Consider the following 21,207-nt stretch of genomic DNA (forward strand, 5'->3'; position numbering starts at 1 on the left):
GCATCCAGGGATGCTTCTCATGCAAATCCCAGGACGTCATTCTCCCATTGCCTTGGTGAGGCCGCAGTTGGAGTATTACATCCAGTTTTAGGCTCCACAATTCAAAAAGGATGTGGAGAAGCTTGAGAGAGTCCAGAGAAGAGCCACATGCATAATCAGAGGTCAGGAAAACAGACCTTACTACAACAGGCTGAGAGCTATGGGACTCTTCAGCCTAGAAAAACACAGGCTCAGGGGGGATCTGATGGCCACCTATAAGTTTATCAGGGGTGTTCACCAGTATCTGGGGGAATGTTTGTTTACCAGAGCGCCCCAAGGGATGACGAGGTCAAACGGTTATAAACTCCTGCATGACCGTTTCAGGCTCTGGATGTAAGGAAGAATTTCTTGACTGTCCGAGCCCCTAAGGTCTGGAATAGCCTGCTGCCGGAGGTGGTTCAAGCACCTACTTCGAACGCCTTCAAGAGAAATTTGGATGTTTATCTTGCTGGGATCCTATGATCCCTGCTGACTTCCTGCCCCTGGGGCAGGGGGCTGGACTCGATGATCTTCTGAGGTCCCTTCCAGCCCTAATGTCTATGAAATCTATGAAATCTATTAAACCTTTTCCACTGCTTTACCCTCCTAGTGAGAAAGTGTTTCCTAATATCTAACTTAAACTTCCCCTCCTCCAACTCGAGACCACTGCTTCTTATTCTGTCATCTGTCATCATGGAAAACAACTTTCCCTTTACAAAGCTATGAAACTGAAGCCATGAGAGTAAACCTGCTGAGTTTCTTTTATTCCCTAAGCTTGTTATCCTTGCAGAGGGAAAAATTAGGCTAGCTTATCTGTAGTTGGCAAACCCACAGCATTTATCACCTTATTTCAACCTACTCCTAAGCACTTACAATGCATTTATTAAATGCACCAGCTTTTTGTCAGGTTCAGCCACTGAAACATCTATGTCTATTTCTTTGGCTTCTTCCTCCTTTTTGTCCCAAAATAAACAGCATTTTTGTACTTTCCAAATGGGACACCTCGCCATTACTCAAAATGCTCGAAGTAATTGCCAAAGGTTCTTGTGCTGTATCAACAGATTCTTCAACACATTGTCAAATGCAGAATGAGTGTATGTAGCCCTTAGCGTCCAAAATCCTTCAAGCGAGAGGATTCCTGAGTTCTGTCCCAGCACTTATATTGATGTGTATGGCCATTTTGTTTTACTCAATTTTGTCATATGTTGATAGGGAATAACTGTTTCCTAACTCAGAGAATGCTGGGAAGACTAACTGTTAAGTGCCTGGAGACTACTGGGGATGGGAGTCACTAGAGAAGGTATGCAACTTCAGGTCCCACTATCATAAATATATGCAATTCAGCTCAGTACACAAGAAAGGTTTGGAGCAACTGGCACACTGTAATCAGCTTCCAGGTTGGTAATGGTTGAAGGAAGTGACACAGTGGGAGCATCTTCTTGAGATGTTTACTACAGAGTTGCCTAATTAGCTCCACAATAAAGTCTTAAGATCTACACGTGCAGCCCTGTGAGGCTACAGGAAACTAATTAACTCCACCTCAGGTTAGTACTTGTAAATACAAGTACTGTCTTGCAGTGGTGTCTTTTGTATGCAGTAGCACATGTGCAGTTGCTGATACAGCTGGCTGGGGCATGAGGATGCTTCAGTGCACGGCTGCCTGCCCTCTGCAGCTCTTGAGCTCACGTGTACTCCTCATTCCTGATGTTCATAAGCTTTGGTGAATGGGGTGGATATAGAGAATCAAGATGATTTTTGCTGTGTAGAGCTAATCACTAGGGGAATCTAATGACATACTGTTTGACAATATGGAATCTCTCAGATACGTGAAGGAGACTGGATGTCTTAAGCATGCTTTGATCAAGAATTTTGAAAAAATAATAAAGGTAGTGTTTTATGGAAGGGAATAAAACTGATTGAAAAATAAAAAAGAAACACAAGTGCACCCTGTGGAAAAAAGAAAACCCACAAAGCCTATAATGTCAAGAAAAAATCCTAGTTAATAACAAGAGGAAAAGCTAAATTCTGAGCAAGGGCTGCATAAACAGATTTGCGTAGAACACAATGTACAAAATTCTTCTTGTGGTTTCTGTGCACTACCTTGATACATGAATTTAATACTCCCATCCTTCTGTAAAGATGGTTCCCATTATTACTATTGCTGAACTTTACAGATAGGGGTACCAAGCCACTGAGTTGAAGGGAGCAGTCTGAGAATGAAATCTGCTTTACTTAAAAGATGTTCCCATTAACTCCCATTATATACTGTCTGAAATCCACAGTGTGGACAGAGGAATAGGAGAATTTCAAATTTCCTCTTAAGTGTTTTTATTAATACTGTCTCAAAATGTCTCCCCCCTTTTCACAGTATCTGTTCTTCCTCAATCTCCAGTTTATCCGTTCCCCCAGCAACTCCCGATCCTTGTCAGGCTTCCATCACATTTCTTTGCACACCCCAGATAGCTCAAATGGCCATTTCTCTGCATCTGACTCAACCCTCTATGCCCTGTTCTCAATGAGACACTTTTCTTTCTCCATGAACAGGGCAGATCTAGTGGGAGAAACACCCCTGTCTTGTAGCCCTGGGCAAATTCTATGGGAGGATATCAGACTGGCAGGGTTTCCTGTGTTCAGGATTTCCCTCCTTGATGGATTCTCTGGTGCCGGATGAGAGCAGAGCTCACAGTGAACCCTTTCCCACAGTCAGCACATGCGTAGGGTCTCTCCCCCGTGTGGACTCTGCGGTGCTGTATGAGGTGCGCACTTTGCCGGAAGCTCTCCCCACATTCGGTGCATGCATAGGGTCTCTCCCCTGTGTGGACCCGCTGGTGCCGGAGAAGGGCTGAGCGCCAGAGGAAGCTCTTCCCGCAGGCCATGCACTCATAGGGCCTCTCACCAGTGTGGAAGCGCCGATGCTGGATGAGGTGGGAACTCACAGTGAAGCTCTTCCCACATTCAGCACATCCATAGGGTCTCTCTCCCCTGTGGAAGCGTCGATGCTGGATGAGGGCGGAGCTCACGGTGAAGCTCTTCCCACACTGGGCGCACTCATAGGGTTTCTCGCCCGTGTGCACTCTCTGGTGCTTCATGAGCTCTGAGCTCTGACTGAAGCTCTTTCCACAGTCTGAGCACTCATATGGTTTCTCTCCTGTGTGGATCCGCTGATGTCGAATGAGGGCTGAGCTCACACTGAAGCTCTTCCCACAGTTGTGACATTCGTAGGGTTTCTCTCCTGTGTGGATCCTCTGGTGCTGGATTAGCTGTGAGTTCCCTGTGAAGCTCTTCCCACAGTCACTGCATTTATAGGGCTTCTCACCTGTGTGGATGATCTGGTGCCGAATGAGTTTGGAGCTCATGCTGAACTTCTTCCCACAGTCAGTGCATGCAAATGGTCTCTCCCCCGTGTGGATTCTCTGGTGCTGGATGAGGTGCGAGCGCTGCCGGAAGCTCCCTCCACACACAGCACACCCAAAAGGCTTTTCCCCTGTGTGAATTCTCTGGTGCTGTACAAGGTTGGAGCTCACCCTGAAGCTTTTCCCGCAGTCGTTGCATATTGTCGGCCCTCCTGCTGTAAAACTTCTCTCTCGCACCATGTCTGGAAGTTTCCTAAACTGTCTTTGACATGCGATTCCTTTGCCTTGACTCTGTCCTGGAGGAGATCGCTGAAGCCTTTGTGACCGGCGCCTGCGACCACAGCTTTGGCTCTTCTCAGGGCTCTGATAAATACCACCTCGGGATGCGTCTGATACTGTGTCATATGGTTCCATTGACTTGGGGTCATCCTGGTGGGGATTCTTCTCATTCTCACTAAGAATCCCACCACCTGCTGCAATAAAATGAGAATTCTGACATAAGTCACTGGAGGGAACTCAAAAAGACATAATCTGACCATCATATTTCTGTATTAATATATACTACATTCTCTTTTAACAGGTAACCCCCAAGTGCTTGAAGCCGAGGCCGCTCTTGAGTTTTTGCTCTCCAGAGTATTTGATAGTTGCCTCTAAAGGATGAGCCTAGAGTGGCCTCACCAGTACACTTTTAGCATTGGAGTGTGCCTGCAGGCTTGGGGGGGTGGGATATGCTGACTCCCTGCCAGACTGCGGGACATGGCTGCTCTGGTGAAGATAACCCCTAAGATGCCAGAAATGATAGTGTATCTCAGGCCCACCCTGTAGAAGATTTTCAATAAACAAGGGACCAGAAATATTCAGGCAACAATATTTTTTATGAATTTTAAAAAATAAGGGTATTCTGTTCAAGGGTGCTCTGCCAGAGGATTATTTTATTTAAAGATATTCAATAAAAAGCCAAAGGTGACCATATTCTTTCTAATCATAACTATTTAATTTGATTTGTCTTATAGCAACCACTAGAAGCCACAATGAAGAGTTAGAGTCCATTCCTTGACTCTTTTGGCTAAGGCAATAGCCATCAGGAAGGCAGACTCCTTCAGAGGGTGCTTGCTGACTGTGGGTTGTATGAGTAAATCTCTTGTTTTAGGAATCCATAAAAAAGTATGGTAGAAAAATACTGAACGAGACTAAGCAAGAAGGCGGGCATGCCAAGAAAATGGAGAATCCAGAAAGTCTTTACTGTTGGATATAGTAGAGTTTGGAGGATAGGAGCTTCCAAAGGGTTGAAGTTGGGTTCCAAAGGGGGTTCTCTCCCGCAGAGAATATTTTCCTTTTGAGTTGCAAACTTCCCTTGTAGAACACTTACTTCTCTACCTGTGTGGAATAATCTCTACCAGTAGATTATAGCTAGCCAATGTCCATACCATCAAATAGCAATTTTAGGTCCGGATGGAGTATTTGCATACTTTTCTAAGATATTCTCTCTTTTATATCTGGAAGTAATGTTGGTGGCTGAGCCAAAAGTTGGAGATAATCTCTGAACAGGAGCAGTTTATCATAGCTGCATCCTCTCTAATCTTATTTACCACTCTGGTTAGTAGAGAAATCAAAGTAAATACATGAAGACTTAGATTCCAAGAGAAAAGGAATGTGACCTGCATAAACTCATGCCTGTCCTATCACAGAAGAAAGGCCACTTTGGGCAGAACCCTATTTCACCTTGCACACCCAAATGGCACTTACCCAGCCACATAACGGCTGGCTCGGCACTTAGGTACCTTGTAATCATATTCCATGTGCAGTGTGGATGCACAAGCTTCCACACAGCTGTTGCGCATGCTCATTAGCAGGGATCTGTGTTTCCTCTGATAAAAAAAATGACAAACTCTGATAAAAATCAGCAAAATCTCTGATAAAATCCCCAAAATCTGCGATTAAAATGAAATGCCACTATATATACAGGTATTAACTGAACACAATATTTTATTGATATATTTACAATTTTAAAGCAATTCGAAGCCTACCATGCGCCTTAATCATTATAATAAAATCAATTCTAAATACTTATAAATTTTGATATTTGATTTAGGATTTTTTATCATGGAAAATCAGAGCTATCCCTGCCCCCCTTAGCTCACCAGAATGCAGGTCCAGGCCCCTCACTCCCCACCCACAGGCCCCCCAGCAGGGGTACCAATGCTCCCAAGATGTATGTGCAGGGGTGGGTGTGGGCTGCCCACTGGGGGCTTAGGCTCTCCGCCCTCCCCTGGGGCCTCCACGGCCCAGCACCTAGGACCCAGCACAGCAGGACAGAGTGAGGCCAGGCAAGGAAGCTCCTTGCCACTGAGTCCTGCACCACTCTGGCGATGTGCCCTCCACCTCTGCTGCCACCCCCACTGCTGCCAGGCGGTGCTTTGGCAGGGCAGAGTGGGGCTCACAGCAGTGGCACCAAGCTTGGAACTGCCCTGGTCTGCTCTGCCATGCCGGGTCCCAGCTGCTGGGCTGCAGAAGCTCCAGGGGAGGGCAGCAGGGTGGGAAGCCCAAGTCTGCAGTGAGCAGTCCACACCCACCTCCACAAAGATATGAGGGGCACATGTCCCCCCTGGGAGTACGCGCAGCAGCAGGGAGCCAACCCCAACCCCCCTGCCCTCCAGATGAGCTGCCCACAGCTCCATCTTTCTCCCCACCGAGCCACTGTGGCCACACATTCCAGCCCTGGGCCTCAAGCCCCATGTACTGTCCCAGCTGTGCAGCATCCCCTGCCCAACTCCCTCCCTTCCTTCCTATGGGGGCCTCAATTCCCCCTGCCTACCCCACATCAGACTTAGCTGCAGGAGCTGCTCTCCAGGCTGCCTGGTGGCCATGTGCATATCCATTAGGTATATTAGGTTGATTAGGTATTCAGGTAAGGCTGACCAATCTGCAATTCTCTGGGGCCTCCTTGTTCCTCTTTTTGAATATGAATGTGATATTCACTCATTTTTTTCAATATTCTGGGGTGTAACAGGTTCATGCTCCAGAGGTGGCTGCAACACCCCCGATGGCCATGCAGTTCCTGTCCTGGCTCTAACTCTTCAGGTACTCTCTTATCTCCTGGTCTCACCTGCCGCACCTTTGATGTTAAACTTTATTAGGAGGGAAGCTGCCTGAGGGTCTTAGAGCACACCTGTTGCTGTTCCTGTTTTGGGCTTTGGCCTTCTCAGCTTCTGCCCTTTTCCTTTCAGAGTGAACTGAACTTCAGGGTTCCCAGCTTTGTCTTCTCCCTTCTTAGGTGCTGGGAGCCTTCGGCCTCAGTCCCTGCCCTTTTAGGGCTTTGGGCCTTCCAGCCTCTGACTTCAGTCCTGCCCATCCTGGGGTCTGGACCCCATGGTCCTCAAGCTCTGCCCTGCTCTGGGTGCTCAACTCCCTGGCCTCAAGCCCTGTCCTGCTCTGCGTTTGTTGCTACCTTGCCTCAGAGTGGGCAAACAACCACTTGGGGCTTGCCCTTGGGCACCAGCATTACCCCCGCTCTGAGTTCTCAGTCTTAGTGGTAGTCCCAAGGCAGCTCAGCAGTCCATCTGGCACACTCTTACAGTTTCCCTAGCCAGGAGCTCCCTCCTTTGCAGCTTGCAGGGCCAGACTGCCCTGCTCTGGCTTCGATCAGAGATTATATGCCCAGAGTCCTAACTTCTAGTCACAGTCCAGTAACCTGAGTTGCTCACAGGACTGTTTATTAACCCCAGCCTTACTGGCTGCCTTTGTTCAGCTCATAAAAACAAGGGACCATTCTGCTTCACTGTAACAGGATAAGGCTGGGGTAGGCAATTATTCTGGCTGAAGGGCCACTTAATGAGTTTTGTTAAGCTGTCGAAGCCCGCAGAGGTAGCTCATCCCCTTCACAGGTGCCTGCACTCCGTTGATCATCATCTTGGGGCCAGAGGTCCCACCCGTGACCTTTGCCACCAGAAATCCCTCCCCTTGCCCCCAGAAGTGTTCCTTTTGGGAAGGGGGTTTGCCATCTTGGAACCAGAAAAAAAAAAGATACTAAAAATCAAATATCTACAATAACATATTTTAATTTCATTTTAAAAAATTTTTGTCCTGATCTGTGTGTGTTTCCATCATGTTTATAGAGGTGATTGCACAATAGCTCAAAATGAAGTCTTACTCTTGTATACTGTGGGGGAGGGGCTGTGGGTGTGTGAGCATGTGGGATGTGGGGGAAGGTGTGGGGGTATGTATGTGCGGGTGGGTTTGGGGATATCAGTGTTGTAGGCCCCCTCCTACAAGTATGCCCCCCCAACCGTGCACAGCCCCTGCAGCCAGCAGCAGCAGCAGCAGGCAGAACCCCCCAGTGGTACATGGTCCTGGCATGCCCCAGGACTGCGCATGGCCTGGCCACCAGCTCCATCATGCAGGGCTCACAAGCCCCAGCACTGTGCTGCTGGTTGCAATGAAGCCAGCAGTTCAGATCACGGGGCTCAACCAGAGCAGCAGGGACAGGGGCAGAGCCAGCCGGCTCCATAGCACGGAGCTCACTGCCATTTCCCATGACCTGCGCACAGCAGTGAGTGGGACTAGGCCACCGGCTCCATCACGCAGGGCTCCCTCCAGTGGCATGCAGCTTGGGTCGAGAACCTTGGAACTACATGTGAGCCCTGTGCAATGGAGCCAGGTGGACTCTGTACTCCCGCTGGCCTGCCCTGGCTCCCCACTGGCCCCTTACGGCAGCAGCATGGGCCCCGTGCCCCACCCAGTTGCTGCTTCACTCTCGCTCTCAACTGCCACCATTATCCCCTCACTGCCACTGTCACTCCCCCCCGCCACTTCCACCACCCTCATCTGCCACCACCCTCCCTGTGCTAACACTCCCCCACTTCCTCCACCGCCACTTTCCTCCTTGCCGCCCATCGCTGCCACTGCCATCATTTCCCCCGCCAACCACTGCTTCCCTACCTGCAGGGCCACGGTCAGGGCCACCTTGCGGGTGAGAGTGGGGGTGCAGCATGTGCTGCCTGCATGGGAGTGAGCAGGGCTCAGCCCCATGCGAGTACAGCAGGGGCAATCCAGGGCCAGGCTGCATGCAGTGAATTGGTAGGCACCCACCTGCTGGCTGAATGAAATCTCCTGGTGGGCTGGATCTGGCCCATAGGCTGTATTTTGCCAGTCCCTGGGGTAAGGTTTCCTGTTACATGGGGCCTCACCTGATCTCCATGATCTCAGAGCTCACTCTGAAGTTACCTTAACCAATGTCTTCAGTACTCTAGAATGACTCTCCTGCTGATTTGAAAATATCCACCTTGTAAAAGTAAAATTCGAATCTGTTTTTTCCCTACCCTAAGCCAGTGATTCTTAAACTTGGGATTCCATGAGATCCTTTTAAATGTGCTGTAAGGTTCCATGCAATACTAGCACTGTTAGGTGTGCAAATACCTACTGCTGGCAAAGGCCTGACACAATCATCATGTATGTGTTGGAAGTCAAAGCACAATTAGAGTTGGAGCTAACAAGGGATGTGAAAGGTAACAAGAATGGTGTCTACAAGTATGTTGGTAGCAAGAGGAGGACCAGAGAAAGTGTGGATCCCTTACTGAATGGAGGAGGCAACTTTGTGACAGAGTATGCAAAAAAGGCTGAAGTGCTCAATGCCTTTTTTGCCTCAGTCTTCACAAGCAAGATCAGCTCCTGGGCAGCTTAGTTTAGGGAGGAGGTGAGCAGCCAACAGTGGTGAAAGAACAAGTTAGGGACTATCTAGAAAAGCTGGACATACACAAGTTCATAGGGCCGGATGGGATACAACCAAGGGTGCTGAGGGAGTTGGCTAATGAGACTGCAGAACTGTTGGCCATCATCTCTGAAAACTCATGGCGATCAGAAGAGGTCCCGGATGATTGGAAAAGGGCAAATATAGTGCCCATATTTAAGAAAAAGTAGGATCCAGGGAACTACAGACAAGACAGCTGCATCTCAGTGCCTGGAAAAATTATGGAGGAGATCCTCATGGAATCCATTTCTAAGCACTTGGAGGAAAAGAAGGTGATGATTAGGAACAGTCAGCATGGATTCACCAAAGACAAGTCATGCCTGACCAACTTGATTGCCTTCTATGATGAGATGACTGGCTCTGTGGATGCAGGGAGACCAGTGGATGTGGTGTACCTTGATTTTAGTAAGGCTTCTGATATGATCTCCCACAACAATCTTGCAGGCAAACTAAGGCAGTATGGGTTGGATGAATGGACTGTAAGGTGGAGAGAAAATTGGCTGGATCATCAGGCTCAGAGGGTAGTAGTCAATGGTTTAATGTCTAGTTGGCAGCTGGTATTAAGTGGATTGCCCCAGGGGTTGGTCATGGGGCCAGTTTTGTTCAACATTTTCATCAATGACCTGGAGGATTGATGAGAACCACTTCTACGTAGTGATCCCTGGTAATGTCTCTGATGGACAAGAGCTTCTGAATTGACAAAAACGCCAAAGTGCACAAAGATAAAGATACAGGCATTGTCTTTGTCATATGAAAGAAGGATCAATGACCTGGAAAATGGGATGAGTGCATCCTCAGCAAGTTTACAGATGACATCAAGCTGGGGGGGAGCCGTAGATACACTGGAAGGTAGGGCTAGGATTCAGAGTGACCTTGAGAAATTGGAGGTTTGGACCAAAAGAAATCTCATGAGGTCCAATAAGGATGAAGTGCAAAGTCCTGCACTTAGGATGGAACAATCCCATGCACCAGTACTGGCTGGGGCTGACTGGGTGGGCGGCAGCTCTGCAGAAAAGGACCTGGGGGTTACTGTAACAGTCACGGCTGCAACTCTGTTACTGAGAAAGGTCAACAGCTGAAGATAATTGCCACACCCTAGAAAGCCAATGAGGCTCCAGAAGGAAGAATAAGATGGGGGAGAAAACCGGAAAGAAGTTGCCTTCGGGCATGTCCACAGGTGAGAGAAGTGGGCAAGGAGCCCGGTGAAAAAAGGGATTATAAGGAAGATCCAGAAGGGGGGACTCACCCACATACGCCGACAGGACTGGTAGAGCGACGTCCCTTGAAGAGGCTATCTCCTTGAAAAGCCCAACGGCCTTACTTAATAATAAGTAATTTATTACTTATTAAGTAATAAAGCAACTATATCTGACCTCGAATCAGCATGATCCTTCCTGCGGGTACCTGTGTAAATAATATCTCCTCCCCCTCCCCCCATTTTGTTTAAAGATCGAAGTTGTGGCAGGTGAGAATAGTGGGGTTCGGGGGTACCCAGTACAGATCCACTGACAGTTACAATGGACAATAAGCTGAATATGACCCAGTAGTGTTTCCTTGTTGCCAAGAAGGCTAACAGCATACTGGGATGCTTTGGTAGAAGCGCTGCCAGCAGATCAAGGGAAGTGATTATTCCCTCTGTTCAACACTGATTGGGCCACATCTGGAGTACTTTGTCCAGTTTTGGGATGCCCACTACAGAAAAGATATGGACAAATTGGGTGTCTGCACATCGCCATATGGCAACATTGCTACGGTGCTGTACTTTAGTACTTCCTTTTGGAAGTACTAAAGCATGGTGCGCGGTTAGATTTCACTGCTATGTGGCTGTAGTGGTGTGCTATACCAGGGAACGTGCCGCTATAGTAATATAGCTGTCAATCACATGTAGACCCACATGATTGCTATGTTGCTGTAGTGTGCCATATGGCACCATATCGCATCACTACGTCACTGTAGGGTGATATGTAGATGCACCCACTGGAGAATCCAGCAGAGGGCAACAAAAATGGTTAGGGGGCTGGGGCACATGACTTATGAGAAGAGGCTGAGGGAAATGGGCTTATTTAGTCTAGAGAAGAGAAAACTGATGGGGGATTTGATAGCAGCCTTCAACTACCTGAAGGGAGGTTCCAAAGAGGATGGAGCTAGACTCTTCTCAGTGGTAGCAGATGACAGAACAAGGAGCAATGGTCTCATGTTGCAGCAAGGGAAGTTTAGGTAAGAAAAACTCTCTCACTAGGAGGGTAGTAAAACACTGGGACAGGTTACCCAGAGGGATTGTGGAATCTCCATCCTTAGAGGTTTTTAAGACCTGGCTCTACAAAGCCTTGGCTGGGATGATATAGTTGGGGTTAGGCCTGCTTTGAGCAGGGGGTTGGACTAGATGACCTCCTGAGATCCCTTCCAACCCTAATTTTCTATGACCCTATGATAGGGTTTATTTATTTTTATTTCCTTTTATGCCCTTGCTAGCTGTATCTCAGTTTGTGGCTTGACCTCCTGATTTTTCCCTTACATGCTTGTACTATAGTCTTATTCTCATCCTTAGTAATACATCTCAAACCACTGAAGAGATTATTGTTTAGCCAAGCCAGTGTCTTGCTGTGCTTCTTATGATTTTGTATAAGATGTAGGTGAAATCTGGCTACAAACAACACATAGCTTCAGGATGACATATGATCTAGTAGTATGAAGCAGGATAGTTTAGTTGATGGAATTTCTCTGAGATTGGAGATCACTGCCTTGATGAACTAGTTTCCAGATGATAAGCTTCTGCTGATTTTCAGTCTTGAGGGCTCCTGTGGATTACTATGCTGACTATGAGGGGTGATTAAGGACTGAAGCTGTATGATATGGCAACTTCCTTTGATGAGTCAGTTGTTTAGATACAGGTACATGTGCACACCCTGAATCCTTGTGTGCAACTCTCACCAAGGGCATATTGTGAAAATCCAAGAAAGCAGAGACCCAGTGACAGAACCTTGTACTTATGACTGTGCCACGCTGAGTCATGGGTATTTCCTCTAGGATGGAGGACGAGCATTACAACCCAATGTTAAACTTATAAAAAACTTATTTAAAAAAGGGGGTGATGGAGCCTAGTGATACCATGTGATGTTGTGCATGCAATCTTCCCTTTTTGATTTGAGATCAGGAACACTGAGACTAGAAACATCTTTCCCTGAAAATATGAGGCAAATCCTTTTTGGCTGCTCTGTGTAATAGGGATGACATTTCCCTTATTCACTTTATATTAAAAGGATCCTTGAAGGAGGAAAAGGAAAGGGGAGGGACACAGACTAGAACGGTATGGGGCACTCATAGGAGATAGCTTTAATTATGTATTTGTCTGTAGTTCTTCCAGTTCAAGGCTGGCAGAACAGGGAAAGGTGACATCCAAAGAGGATGGAAATTAGTTGCACCTTTCTGTGTAGCAGCAAGAGGATTTTTATTTCAGAGGGGAGGGTGATATCTTTTACTGGACCAACTGTATGGTTGAGAGAGATTCTGGACAAGCTTTTGGGCACAAAGAACTAACCTGAGGAAGGGTACTCTATGCCCAGCAACTTGTCTGAAATCTCTCCCAACCACGCAGTTGTTCCAAAAAAAAGATATCACTGCTGCTTGAATATTTTCCTGAACTATATACAACTCCTTCCTTTCCCTATGGCCTTTGAACAAGGTATTTAGCAGTATTCATGGATTTCTTTGAAATCTGAACACTAGACTATTAGCCATGTGCCTTAGTGCCTGCATTACCCCATTCCCCAACATTACTCCAACGCTACCAGAAGAGGATCTTAATTAGATTTCCTGTCTGGATTTTGGAGCAGAATGACTGAGTGCAAAAGTGCTTTATTTTTAGGAATAAAGATTTCTTGCTGGGAATGTTGCCGGAGGGTTGTTGCTAGCTACAATAAGAACTTCTCATCAACCCTACCTTTCAGACTTAAAGAGATTCTGTCCTGATAATGTGGTATTAATATTTGGAATCCTTCAAGGAATGCAAGAGAGACAGAAAGATGAATTGAAGGAACAGTCATTCCTGGAAGTTTTGGAAAAAGAGCCCTAATATGCTCTTTTTCCTTGGACCTGCATCTCAAGCAGGTCCAAGGAGGTGATCCTCCCCCTCTATACAACACTGGTCAGGCTGCAGTTGGAGTACTGTGTCCAGTTCTGGGCACCACACTTCAGGAGGGATGTGGACAACATGGAGAGGGTTCAGAGGAGGGCCACGCGCATGATCAGGGGGCAGCAGGGAAGGCCCTACGAGGAGAGGCTGAGGGACCTGAACCTGCTCAGCCTCCACAAGAGAAGGCTGAGGGGGGATCTAGCGGCCATTTACGAACTAGTCAGAGGGGACCAGCAGGCATTGGGGGAGTCCCTGTTCCCCTGAGCACTCCCAGGAGGGACAAGAAATAGCGGTCACAAGCTGGCAGAGGGTAGATTTAGACTAGATAATCAGGAGGTGCTACTTCACTGTCAGGGCGGCTAGGATCTGGAACCAACTTCCAAGAGAAGTGGTGCTGGCTCCTACCCTGGGGGTCTTTAAGAGGCTAGATGAACACCTCGCTGGGGTCATTTGACCCCAGTACTCTTTCCTGCCATGGCAGGGGGTTGGACTTGATGATCTGCTCAGGTCCCTTCTGACCCTACCTACTATGAAACTATGCTCAAGGGTTACTATTAAAAATATGGCTGATTGGGCAAAGCAGACAAAATGGAGTGCTTATTTTTAGAGGATTTGCACTAGTATTGGTACTGTTCAAATATCAGTGGTGATGCTATTCACTAGTGACCTTGGAGATGAGAAGAGGTACCAGGTAGACAGCCCTACTTTGTTAGCTTCTGCTGCCTGAGAATGCTTAGCATGTGGCTACTAGGAGAATTCAGGTGTTTGGTTCTTCTGAGGCCTCTTAGATTTTTCACTTTAGGGGCGTAGGTCTGTGCCAAGAGTCTTTACTGGTACTTGAAACTCACTAGCTATGCTATGGTGTGGAGGAAGCACTATCAGATTTTGACCAAGAACCCCCAGTGGTGCTGGGCTTGGTTTAACAGGCTTCGGATTGTCAATCAAGAAAGGTCAAGTCAGATATCTTGTCAATACTGGTGGTCAGGGTTGAGTCTGATTCATAACCGCCCCCCCCCCCGATGTGATTTCAGGGGTACAAGCCTGTTTTTAGAGCCAGAGGTATACTCTTCTGGGTAGAATGTGGCCCTCCTGGCTTTTTCAAGAGAAACAGCTTCAGACAAGTATTCCTCAACAGATTAGTTCCTGGTGAAGTCTGGCAGAATGAACATCCATCAGGTACATAGCTATTGTGCAAGCAACAACTCTGGCCACTGGTGAGTTCACAACAAGATCAACAAGGCTTAAAGCCTATGGATTTTGATCCACCTTTCAAGACGGATCAACGCCCTGGTAAAAATATGAAAAAAAGCGCCTTTTCTCATATTAAGAACATAATGGATACGTTTTGGGTAAAAGAAAATTTTTGACAAACTATACAGAGTTAAGAGACGCAAAATACTGCAGGGGAGAAGCCCAATTTTTTTTTGTGACAAGAACGATAGTTGTGACCACTCCACCTCTTACGCCATTAGATGCAGAGGAAAAGAACATGCAGGATGCAGATATGATCCCACAGACCAATGCTAGCTAAAGATTCTGAACCCATTTCCATGAGCTGTGTACACACACACCTTGAGTGGGATACACATTTGCAAAAACTTGAAGAGGACATGCTAATTATAATAGTGTTTACATCCAAACAAGACAAAATGGTGGCAGCTCACAATGAGGCTGCAGGAATTCCACATTTCATTCATTCCTCACCTGTTCTCATGCCATTCAGAATCTCTTTTTCCTCATAGCCCTGGACACGGAGAACCCATGGCTCTTCCTTTTGTTCCATGCGAGAGATCATGTCTGGTTTAGTAATGGGAAATCCTGCTTAGGACAGAAATGGACAAGATCAGGGTTGTCACATCTTGACTGAATGCTCACTACAAAGAACTCTCCAAATTTTTAACATGCAATGACTATCTCTACAGGAGAGGTCATGAAAGGGAAATAGCTCTTGAGAAAGTCAGTTGAAAACTGGGACTTCAGAAGAATACAATAAGCAGCTCCTTGTACTATTTCTACCCAGCAAAGTGATCATGGCTCATCAGAGAGTAAAAATAGTGAAGAAAACGATGATCCCATGTGTGCAAGTGAGTACAATTTTATGTTACACTTCTCTCCACACCAGAAACTCTGGATGGAGGGAGATTAACACCTGCGAGCAGGTTCTGAATTTCCTTCCCAAAGGAGGGGATAGTCTTTCCTATACAATTTCTTTAGGGCTATGGAAACCCCTGACTAGAGCACAGACCTGTTGGAGCAAGAGCTGTAGCTGAAACAGGACTGTTCAGGGCTAATAGTCTGCTCCCACTCAACTGTCTTGCACAGTTGCCTATGCTTCATTAAAGAATTGCTAACCGAAGTGCTTGAATATCATGATTTGATGAAAAATCATAATTTAAAATTTAAATCTCTAATCTCTCGGTTTTCAGCTTTTAGGAGTTATGTTTTTAATCTTTTTGCCACAAACTGTAAGAGCTAGAACACTGCTATTGTTCATACAAGCTGAGATTCTTCTATAAATCACAGGGCCTCGGAAGCTGAAACTATAAGGAAATTACCAAATATTGCAAGAGGGATGGCCACACTGTTCTATTTTTTCTCTTTCCTCCCTGAATTTACTGCTTCCTTATCCTTTTCAGTAGTTCTCTGCATCAGGCCCTCTGCATTCATTTAATTTGCCTGATCGAGGGAGATTTGTGATCTGGGGTGATATATGGATGTTGTTCTGAAGCTTGCCAGGATGCTAAGCTTAACTGGGTTTTTGGTTGTAGCCATGTATACCTGAAGGGTGACTGTGCCTGAAAGCTTGCCAAGAACTTTTTTCCAGCTATGCAGTTGGTCTAATAAAAGATATCACATCTACTCAAAGAAGCTTAACTGGGGAGGATTCACAAGGAGTTGCAGCCCATTTTAAAACCAGTGGCTCTTTCTTTTGGTACAGAAATCCTAATGAGCTTGGAAACTACACTTTACTTAGACCTAACACCTTCCATGAAAACTAAATGCATCAGGATGTCTCTAGAATCCTCACTCCACTCCAGGGTCTGAGCAAATCACTATAAAAGAGAAGAATTAACAGAAGCTACAGTTTGGAAGACAGGTTCCTGCCAACCTCCTTGAGAGCATCACTTCACCACACACTAACTAGGAAGATACAGGGCACTTCCTTCATCTCCCTTAGACTAATCTACCCAGCAGTGATGCTGCCGCAGGTCTGCATAGTACATATCTAGAAGCTTGTCTCTTTTAGCCTGTCTCTCCCTCACTGTCCCTCCCCCATCTCCTCTAACTGGTAGACTTGGTTATTGTTCCACTTCCGGGGGCATCAGCTCTCCCACAGCTGCATCAGCTCCTGTGTGTGTCAGTACAGCCAGCAGATCTGGGACTTGCAGACAAACAAGGAGCAGAAACATGGGAGATTGGGGTCTTTTCATAGTTATGTTTCCCGAGTTCTCTCAATTACCTGGAGTCTCCGGCTCAGGAGTTAGCATGTGCAGAGAGTCCAGGGCTTCCCTAGGTTGCTAGTTAGAGTCTGAGACAATCCCCAGCTTGGCTGGTAACAATAGGATCTTTAAATAAGTTCCCTCCCTGGCAGATCCAGAGGAGAGGAGAGGAGAAGGGAGACAGAGGAGATGAGGAGAACTAACAGCTGTCCAGCCCTGGCTTCTGGGGAAAAAAGCAGAGAGCAGCAGCTGCAGTAGCCCTGGTCATGTGACAGTGTTAACCAATCACAGAGAGACATTTTCTTGCAACAAGAACTGTCATGTGGCTGGGATAACAAATCACAGCGAGGGAGGCTTTCTCCTAGCCCTGAGCAAGGAACTGTCACCTGATCTGGTGACCAGTCATGGAGGGGTGTTTTCTTCAAATGGTGAACAAGGGATTTGTATAGAATAAGCTAGTGGTTCTCAACCTTTCTAGGCCCAAGGCACTTTCCTTTTGAATTTAGTGGCACACCATTTCAAACACTAATTCCATGAACGACTGCTGCCTCCCGATGTCGGCAGGGGTGACGAGTGGCGACCACCTGCGGTCGCCAGTCTCAGGGGGGGCACATGCCCCCCGCTTCCCCCCTACGACTAACTCATTTCTTACAGCGCATGAAAATCAGTATGACCAGAAACATATTTTTCAGGAAGGTCAGGATGTTCCTGTGGATTCCTGTTTGAAATCTCTGGGTTTATCTTGGGAAGGTGGAGGTGTATGCACACTTTACAGCGCTAATGTTGCATGGCACCCCACAGCACCCTTAGAAAGATCACATGACACTCAAGTTGAGAATCATGGGAATGAACACAAAATCTTCACTTGGTTACTAGCTGCAATCCTGCTGCTGTGGTTCAGTGGTAGAATCTTTGTCTACCATGTGGGACTTGTGAGTTTGATTCCCAGACATGCATATTACTGCAGTCATGGATTCTGTCTCAATGCCCTAAAAGGGAGATGGAAGGTCTGGGGAGCCACTGCTCCTCTGTAGTCCAACCTAAATGTATGTGTTGAAGGTCCTGGTGACCTGTCACACACACACTGAGATCCAGAAGGATCATCAGTTGCTTATTAACTGAAAATATTATCAAGCTTGTCAATAAGTGTGTACAAAAAGAAACACTAGGTAGCCATTGAATAATTTGTGCTGTTCATTCCATCTTCCATAGTTGCAGTTCTTTGTCCATATCATTCGTATTTTTCAAAGATTTATTTTAAAGTTTCTTATGACAAATGAGTGCTAAATTTATGCTCAACTCCTCAAACTGGGGGAAAAAGGCTCTTTAGCCTGGCTCCTCTTTTTTAACACGTTTGTTTCAAAGGATCATGCTGATAACACTACTGTCAACATAACTTTCAGGGTTAGGGGAGCAGCTGAAGTTCATGCTTTGCTTGAAAGGGCAAAGAAAGTAAAGTTACTTTAAATTTCTCTATTATAAATATAAGAAAATGAGGTTTTTGTCCTAGGTTAGTAAAAGCAGACTTTGAAGACTGGGAAAAGGCAAGAATTACTATAGTCACTGACACAATTAAAATTTGACACTAAATGAGGAAAATACAATGTCCATGTCTTGCAATCTTAACATTTACAAATCAAAGAATAAGTTTTCCACTCAAAAAATGTAAGATGTTTTAGAGTAGGGTTGTCCAATTCATTTGGGTTGGTAGGCTGGATTAGAAGCCCACAAGCCTTCTTGTGGGTCGCAAAACTCAACTCTAGCAGCTGGGCAGGATGGAGCAGCATTAATCTCAACATACTGGCTGCATCTCCATTGCTTGCGCTGCCCACAAAAGGCCCCCCCTACCCTCAGCCCAGCCATTTTGCGACAGGGTGAGCAGTGGCAGTGCTAAGAACCCCGCTCCTCCTCCACTGCTGTCCCTGCTAACACAGAGGCTCTGACAGCTGCTGGGTTCAACACTGCTACCACTTGCTCACTGCAGAATTTCCAGGCTCTGCAGGCTATCATTTAACCCAGTGGTTCTGAACCTTGAATCTAAAAGAGGCACCTCACTTTAGACTCAAGGCACCCCTCAGAAATTGCCAGCTCTTAGTTTTCATTCATTTCTTGACTACAGAAAAATACTAGAACAATTCTTTTGTTGCAAATAACTCAGAAAGAGTACAATCAGTCAGAATGTAACACCAGGAATTCTTTGGGTTTATCTTGTGAATCAAACTGTCACACATAGCAGTGCTAACAACTGCATGGCACCCCTGAAAGGATCTACAGACACCCTAGGGTACTGCAGCACCCTGGCTGAGTGTCACTGATTTAATTACCCATGGGCTGCATGTAGCCCACAAGCTGCCTGTTTTAGAGAGATCTTTCAGTTAACAGCAACTTACTCTTTTCCCCATTTCTCTCTATAAACTTCTATCAGCTCAGCATAGAAAAGCCCAGCGCTTGTGGGGGTTACTCCATAAAGACGCGTATTCAGATTCCTGGACTGTTGTAGACTGTAACCTAGAGCGCGTGCGTGTGCACGCGCGCACACGTTGTATCATTGCCTTGGATACATTTTTTGAGAAGTTTAAAGATAATAAAGTCAATGATTTTTAAACTAGAATTAAGTGCCAATGTTCCTTGAAATCTAAATATCCAGAGAGAGGGCCCATGGGTCTACAGAAAAAGGAAAATTAACTCTCCTAATTCCATCATTCCAAGAAAATCACTTGTTAATTGCAAAGTGAGACTCATTTTATACATAACAAAGAATCCTACACAAAGAACCTGGATCCATTCCTGGTTCCTTAGACTACGAATCCTGGGCAGAGACCTCTTTGTGCAACACCTAACTTAATGTGGCCCCAATTTTTATTGATATCTCTAGGCTTCAGTTACAGTGAAATGAAATAGTCTAATTTTTTTTATAAAGTGGATATTTATGACCATCTTTGCTTTACAAACAGGAAAACTGAGGGTGTCTACACACGTTCTGGGAGTGGTGGTGGAGGGCACTTTAGAGTGGCTCTCAGCAGCTGCTCTATTTAAAGTGCCTGTAGTGTCTCATGCATTCAGCATCCTGAATGTCAAGGGGCACTTAAACTAAAGCTCATTCGACAAGCTTTAGCTAAAGAGCCCCTGCCGCCATTTTGAAGCGTGGGGACACTGAAAATATGAGATGCCGAGGCTGCTGGTGCGTATTAATCAGCACACTCCAGCAGACTCGATTAATAGTGTCTACTTTGATACGCTGCAATTAGTGTCGGAGCAGGCATCTTGCACGTCTACAGTCACCCTGAGGCACTGTCAGGTGAAGCAAGTCACCTGAGATCACAGAGACAAGCTGACACTAGGCTCTCCACCCCCACCTCTGATCATTAGCAGATCTTCTCATTCTACCCCATGCAATCCCAATAAAAACCCCATTAGACTGTGAAAGTTTCTTTGCAAATTATCTGAATCTACTCCAAATGATTCACCACACTGCTTACACAAAATGCTTTCTCCTCCCCCTCCCCAAATGACCCAGGCCTCAAGCACCTCCTGGTACTGCTGTTGGCTCCAGGCACAGGCTCCTTATATACCTGGCCTTTATATGGCTCCTTTTTCTACACTACCGTTTTTGTTCATGCTATTCAATGTGTTATGTTTTTCCTAGAGCTCTTTTTATTCTTTACAATCAAGGCAGTTCCCACAGCTACCTGGGGAGAAACATGGCCAGCTTCTAGCTACAAGGCTCCTCTGCAAGGAAAATGTTTCCCTGTGCTCAGCCCATTCTTAGTGTTTCCCTCCAATATGGATCCTCTGATGCTGAACAAGGTGTGAGCTCTGACTGAAGCTCTTCCCACAGGCACCACAGGCATAGGGGCGCTCTCCTGTGTGGATCCTTCGATGCTTAATCAGGGCTGAGCTCCAGCTGAAGCTCCTCCCACACTGGGTGCACTCATAGGGTTTCTCGCCTGTGTGGACTCTTTGGTGCTTCATGAGGTCCGAGCTCTGACTGAAACTCTTCCCACAGTCTGAGCACTCATACGGCTTCTCCCCAGTGTGGATCCTCTGGTGCTGGATGAGATGAGAGCTCACACAGAATCTCTTCCCACACTGGGCACACTCATAGGGCTTCTCGCCTGTGTGGACTCTCTGGTGCTTCATGAGGTCAGAGCTCTGACTAAAGCTCTTCCCGCAGTCTGAACATTCATAAGGTTTCTCCCCTGTGTGGATCCTCTGGTGTCGTGTCAAAGCAGAGCTCACACTGAAGCTCTTCCCACAGTCGCAGCATTCATAGGGCTTCTCTCCAGTATGGATCCTCTGGTGCTGAATGAGCTGCGAGTTCCCTATGAAGCTCTTCCCACAGTCACTGCATTTATAGGGCTTCTCCCCAGTGTGGATGATCTGGTGCCGAATGAGGTTTGAGCTCACAGTGAAGCTTTTCCCACAGTCAGCACACGCATAAGGCCTCTCCCCTGTGTGCTTGGTCTGATGCTGGATGAGGTGCGAGCGCTGCCGGAAGCTCCCCCCGCACTCATCACA

General features: G+C 46.6%; 1 protein-coding gene across 18 annotated transcripts in view; it reads right to left on the reverse strand.

Moving 5' to 3' along the window:
* Positions 1 to 550: 550 nt before the first annotated feature.
* Positions 551 to 21,207, reverse strand: part of LOC102369241 (zinc finger protein 501-like) — a 41,805-nt gene continuing 21,148 nt past the window's right edge. For 7 of the 18 annotated variants that reach the window (XM_014524971.2, XM_025216229.1, XM_025216234.1 and 4 more), the window contains 2 exons: positions 14,954 to 15,067; positions 551 to 3,844 (listed from right to left, as the gene is read on the reverse strand). In XM_014524971.2, the coding sequence (XP_014380457.1) occupies positions 2,649 to 3,844; positions 14,954 to 15,067 (1,310 nt within the window). In that variant the 3' untranslated portion in view covers positions 551 to 2,648. Of the gene's footprint in view, positions 3,845 to 14,953; positions 15,071 to 16,709; positions 20,616 to 21,207 lie in introns of those variants that run through there. The other 11 variants (XM_025216231.1, XM_025216239.1, XM_025216240.1 and 8 more) reach the window with 8 other exon arrangements.

This window comes from Alligator sinensis, unplaced genomic scaffold, assembly GCF_000455745.1.
Source record: "Alligator sinensis unplaced genomic scaffold, ASM45574v1 scaffold1416_1, whole genome shotgun sequence".
NCBI lineage: Eukaryota > Metazoa > Chordata > Crocodylia > Alligatoridae > Alligator > Alligator sinensis.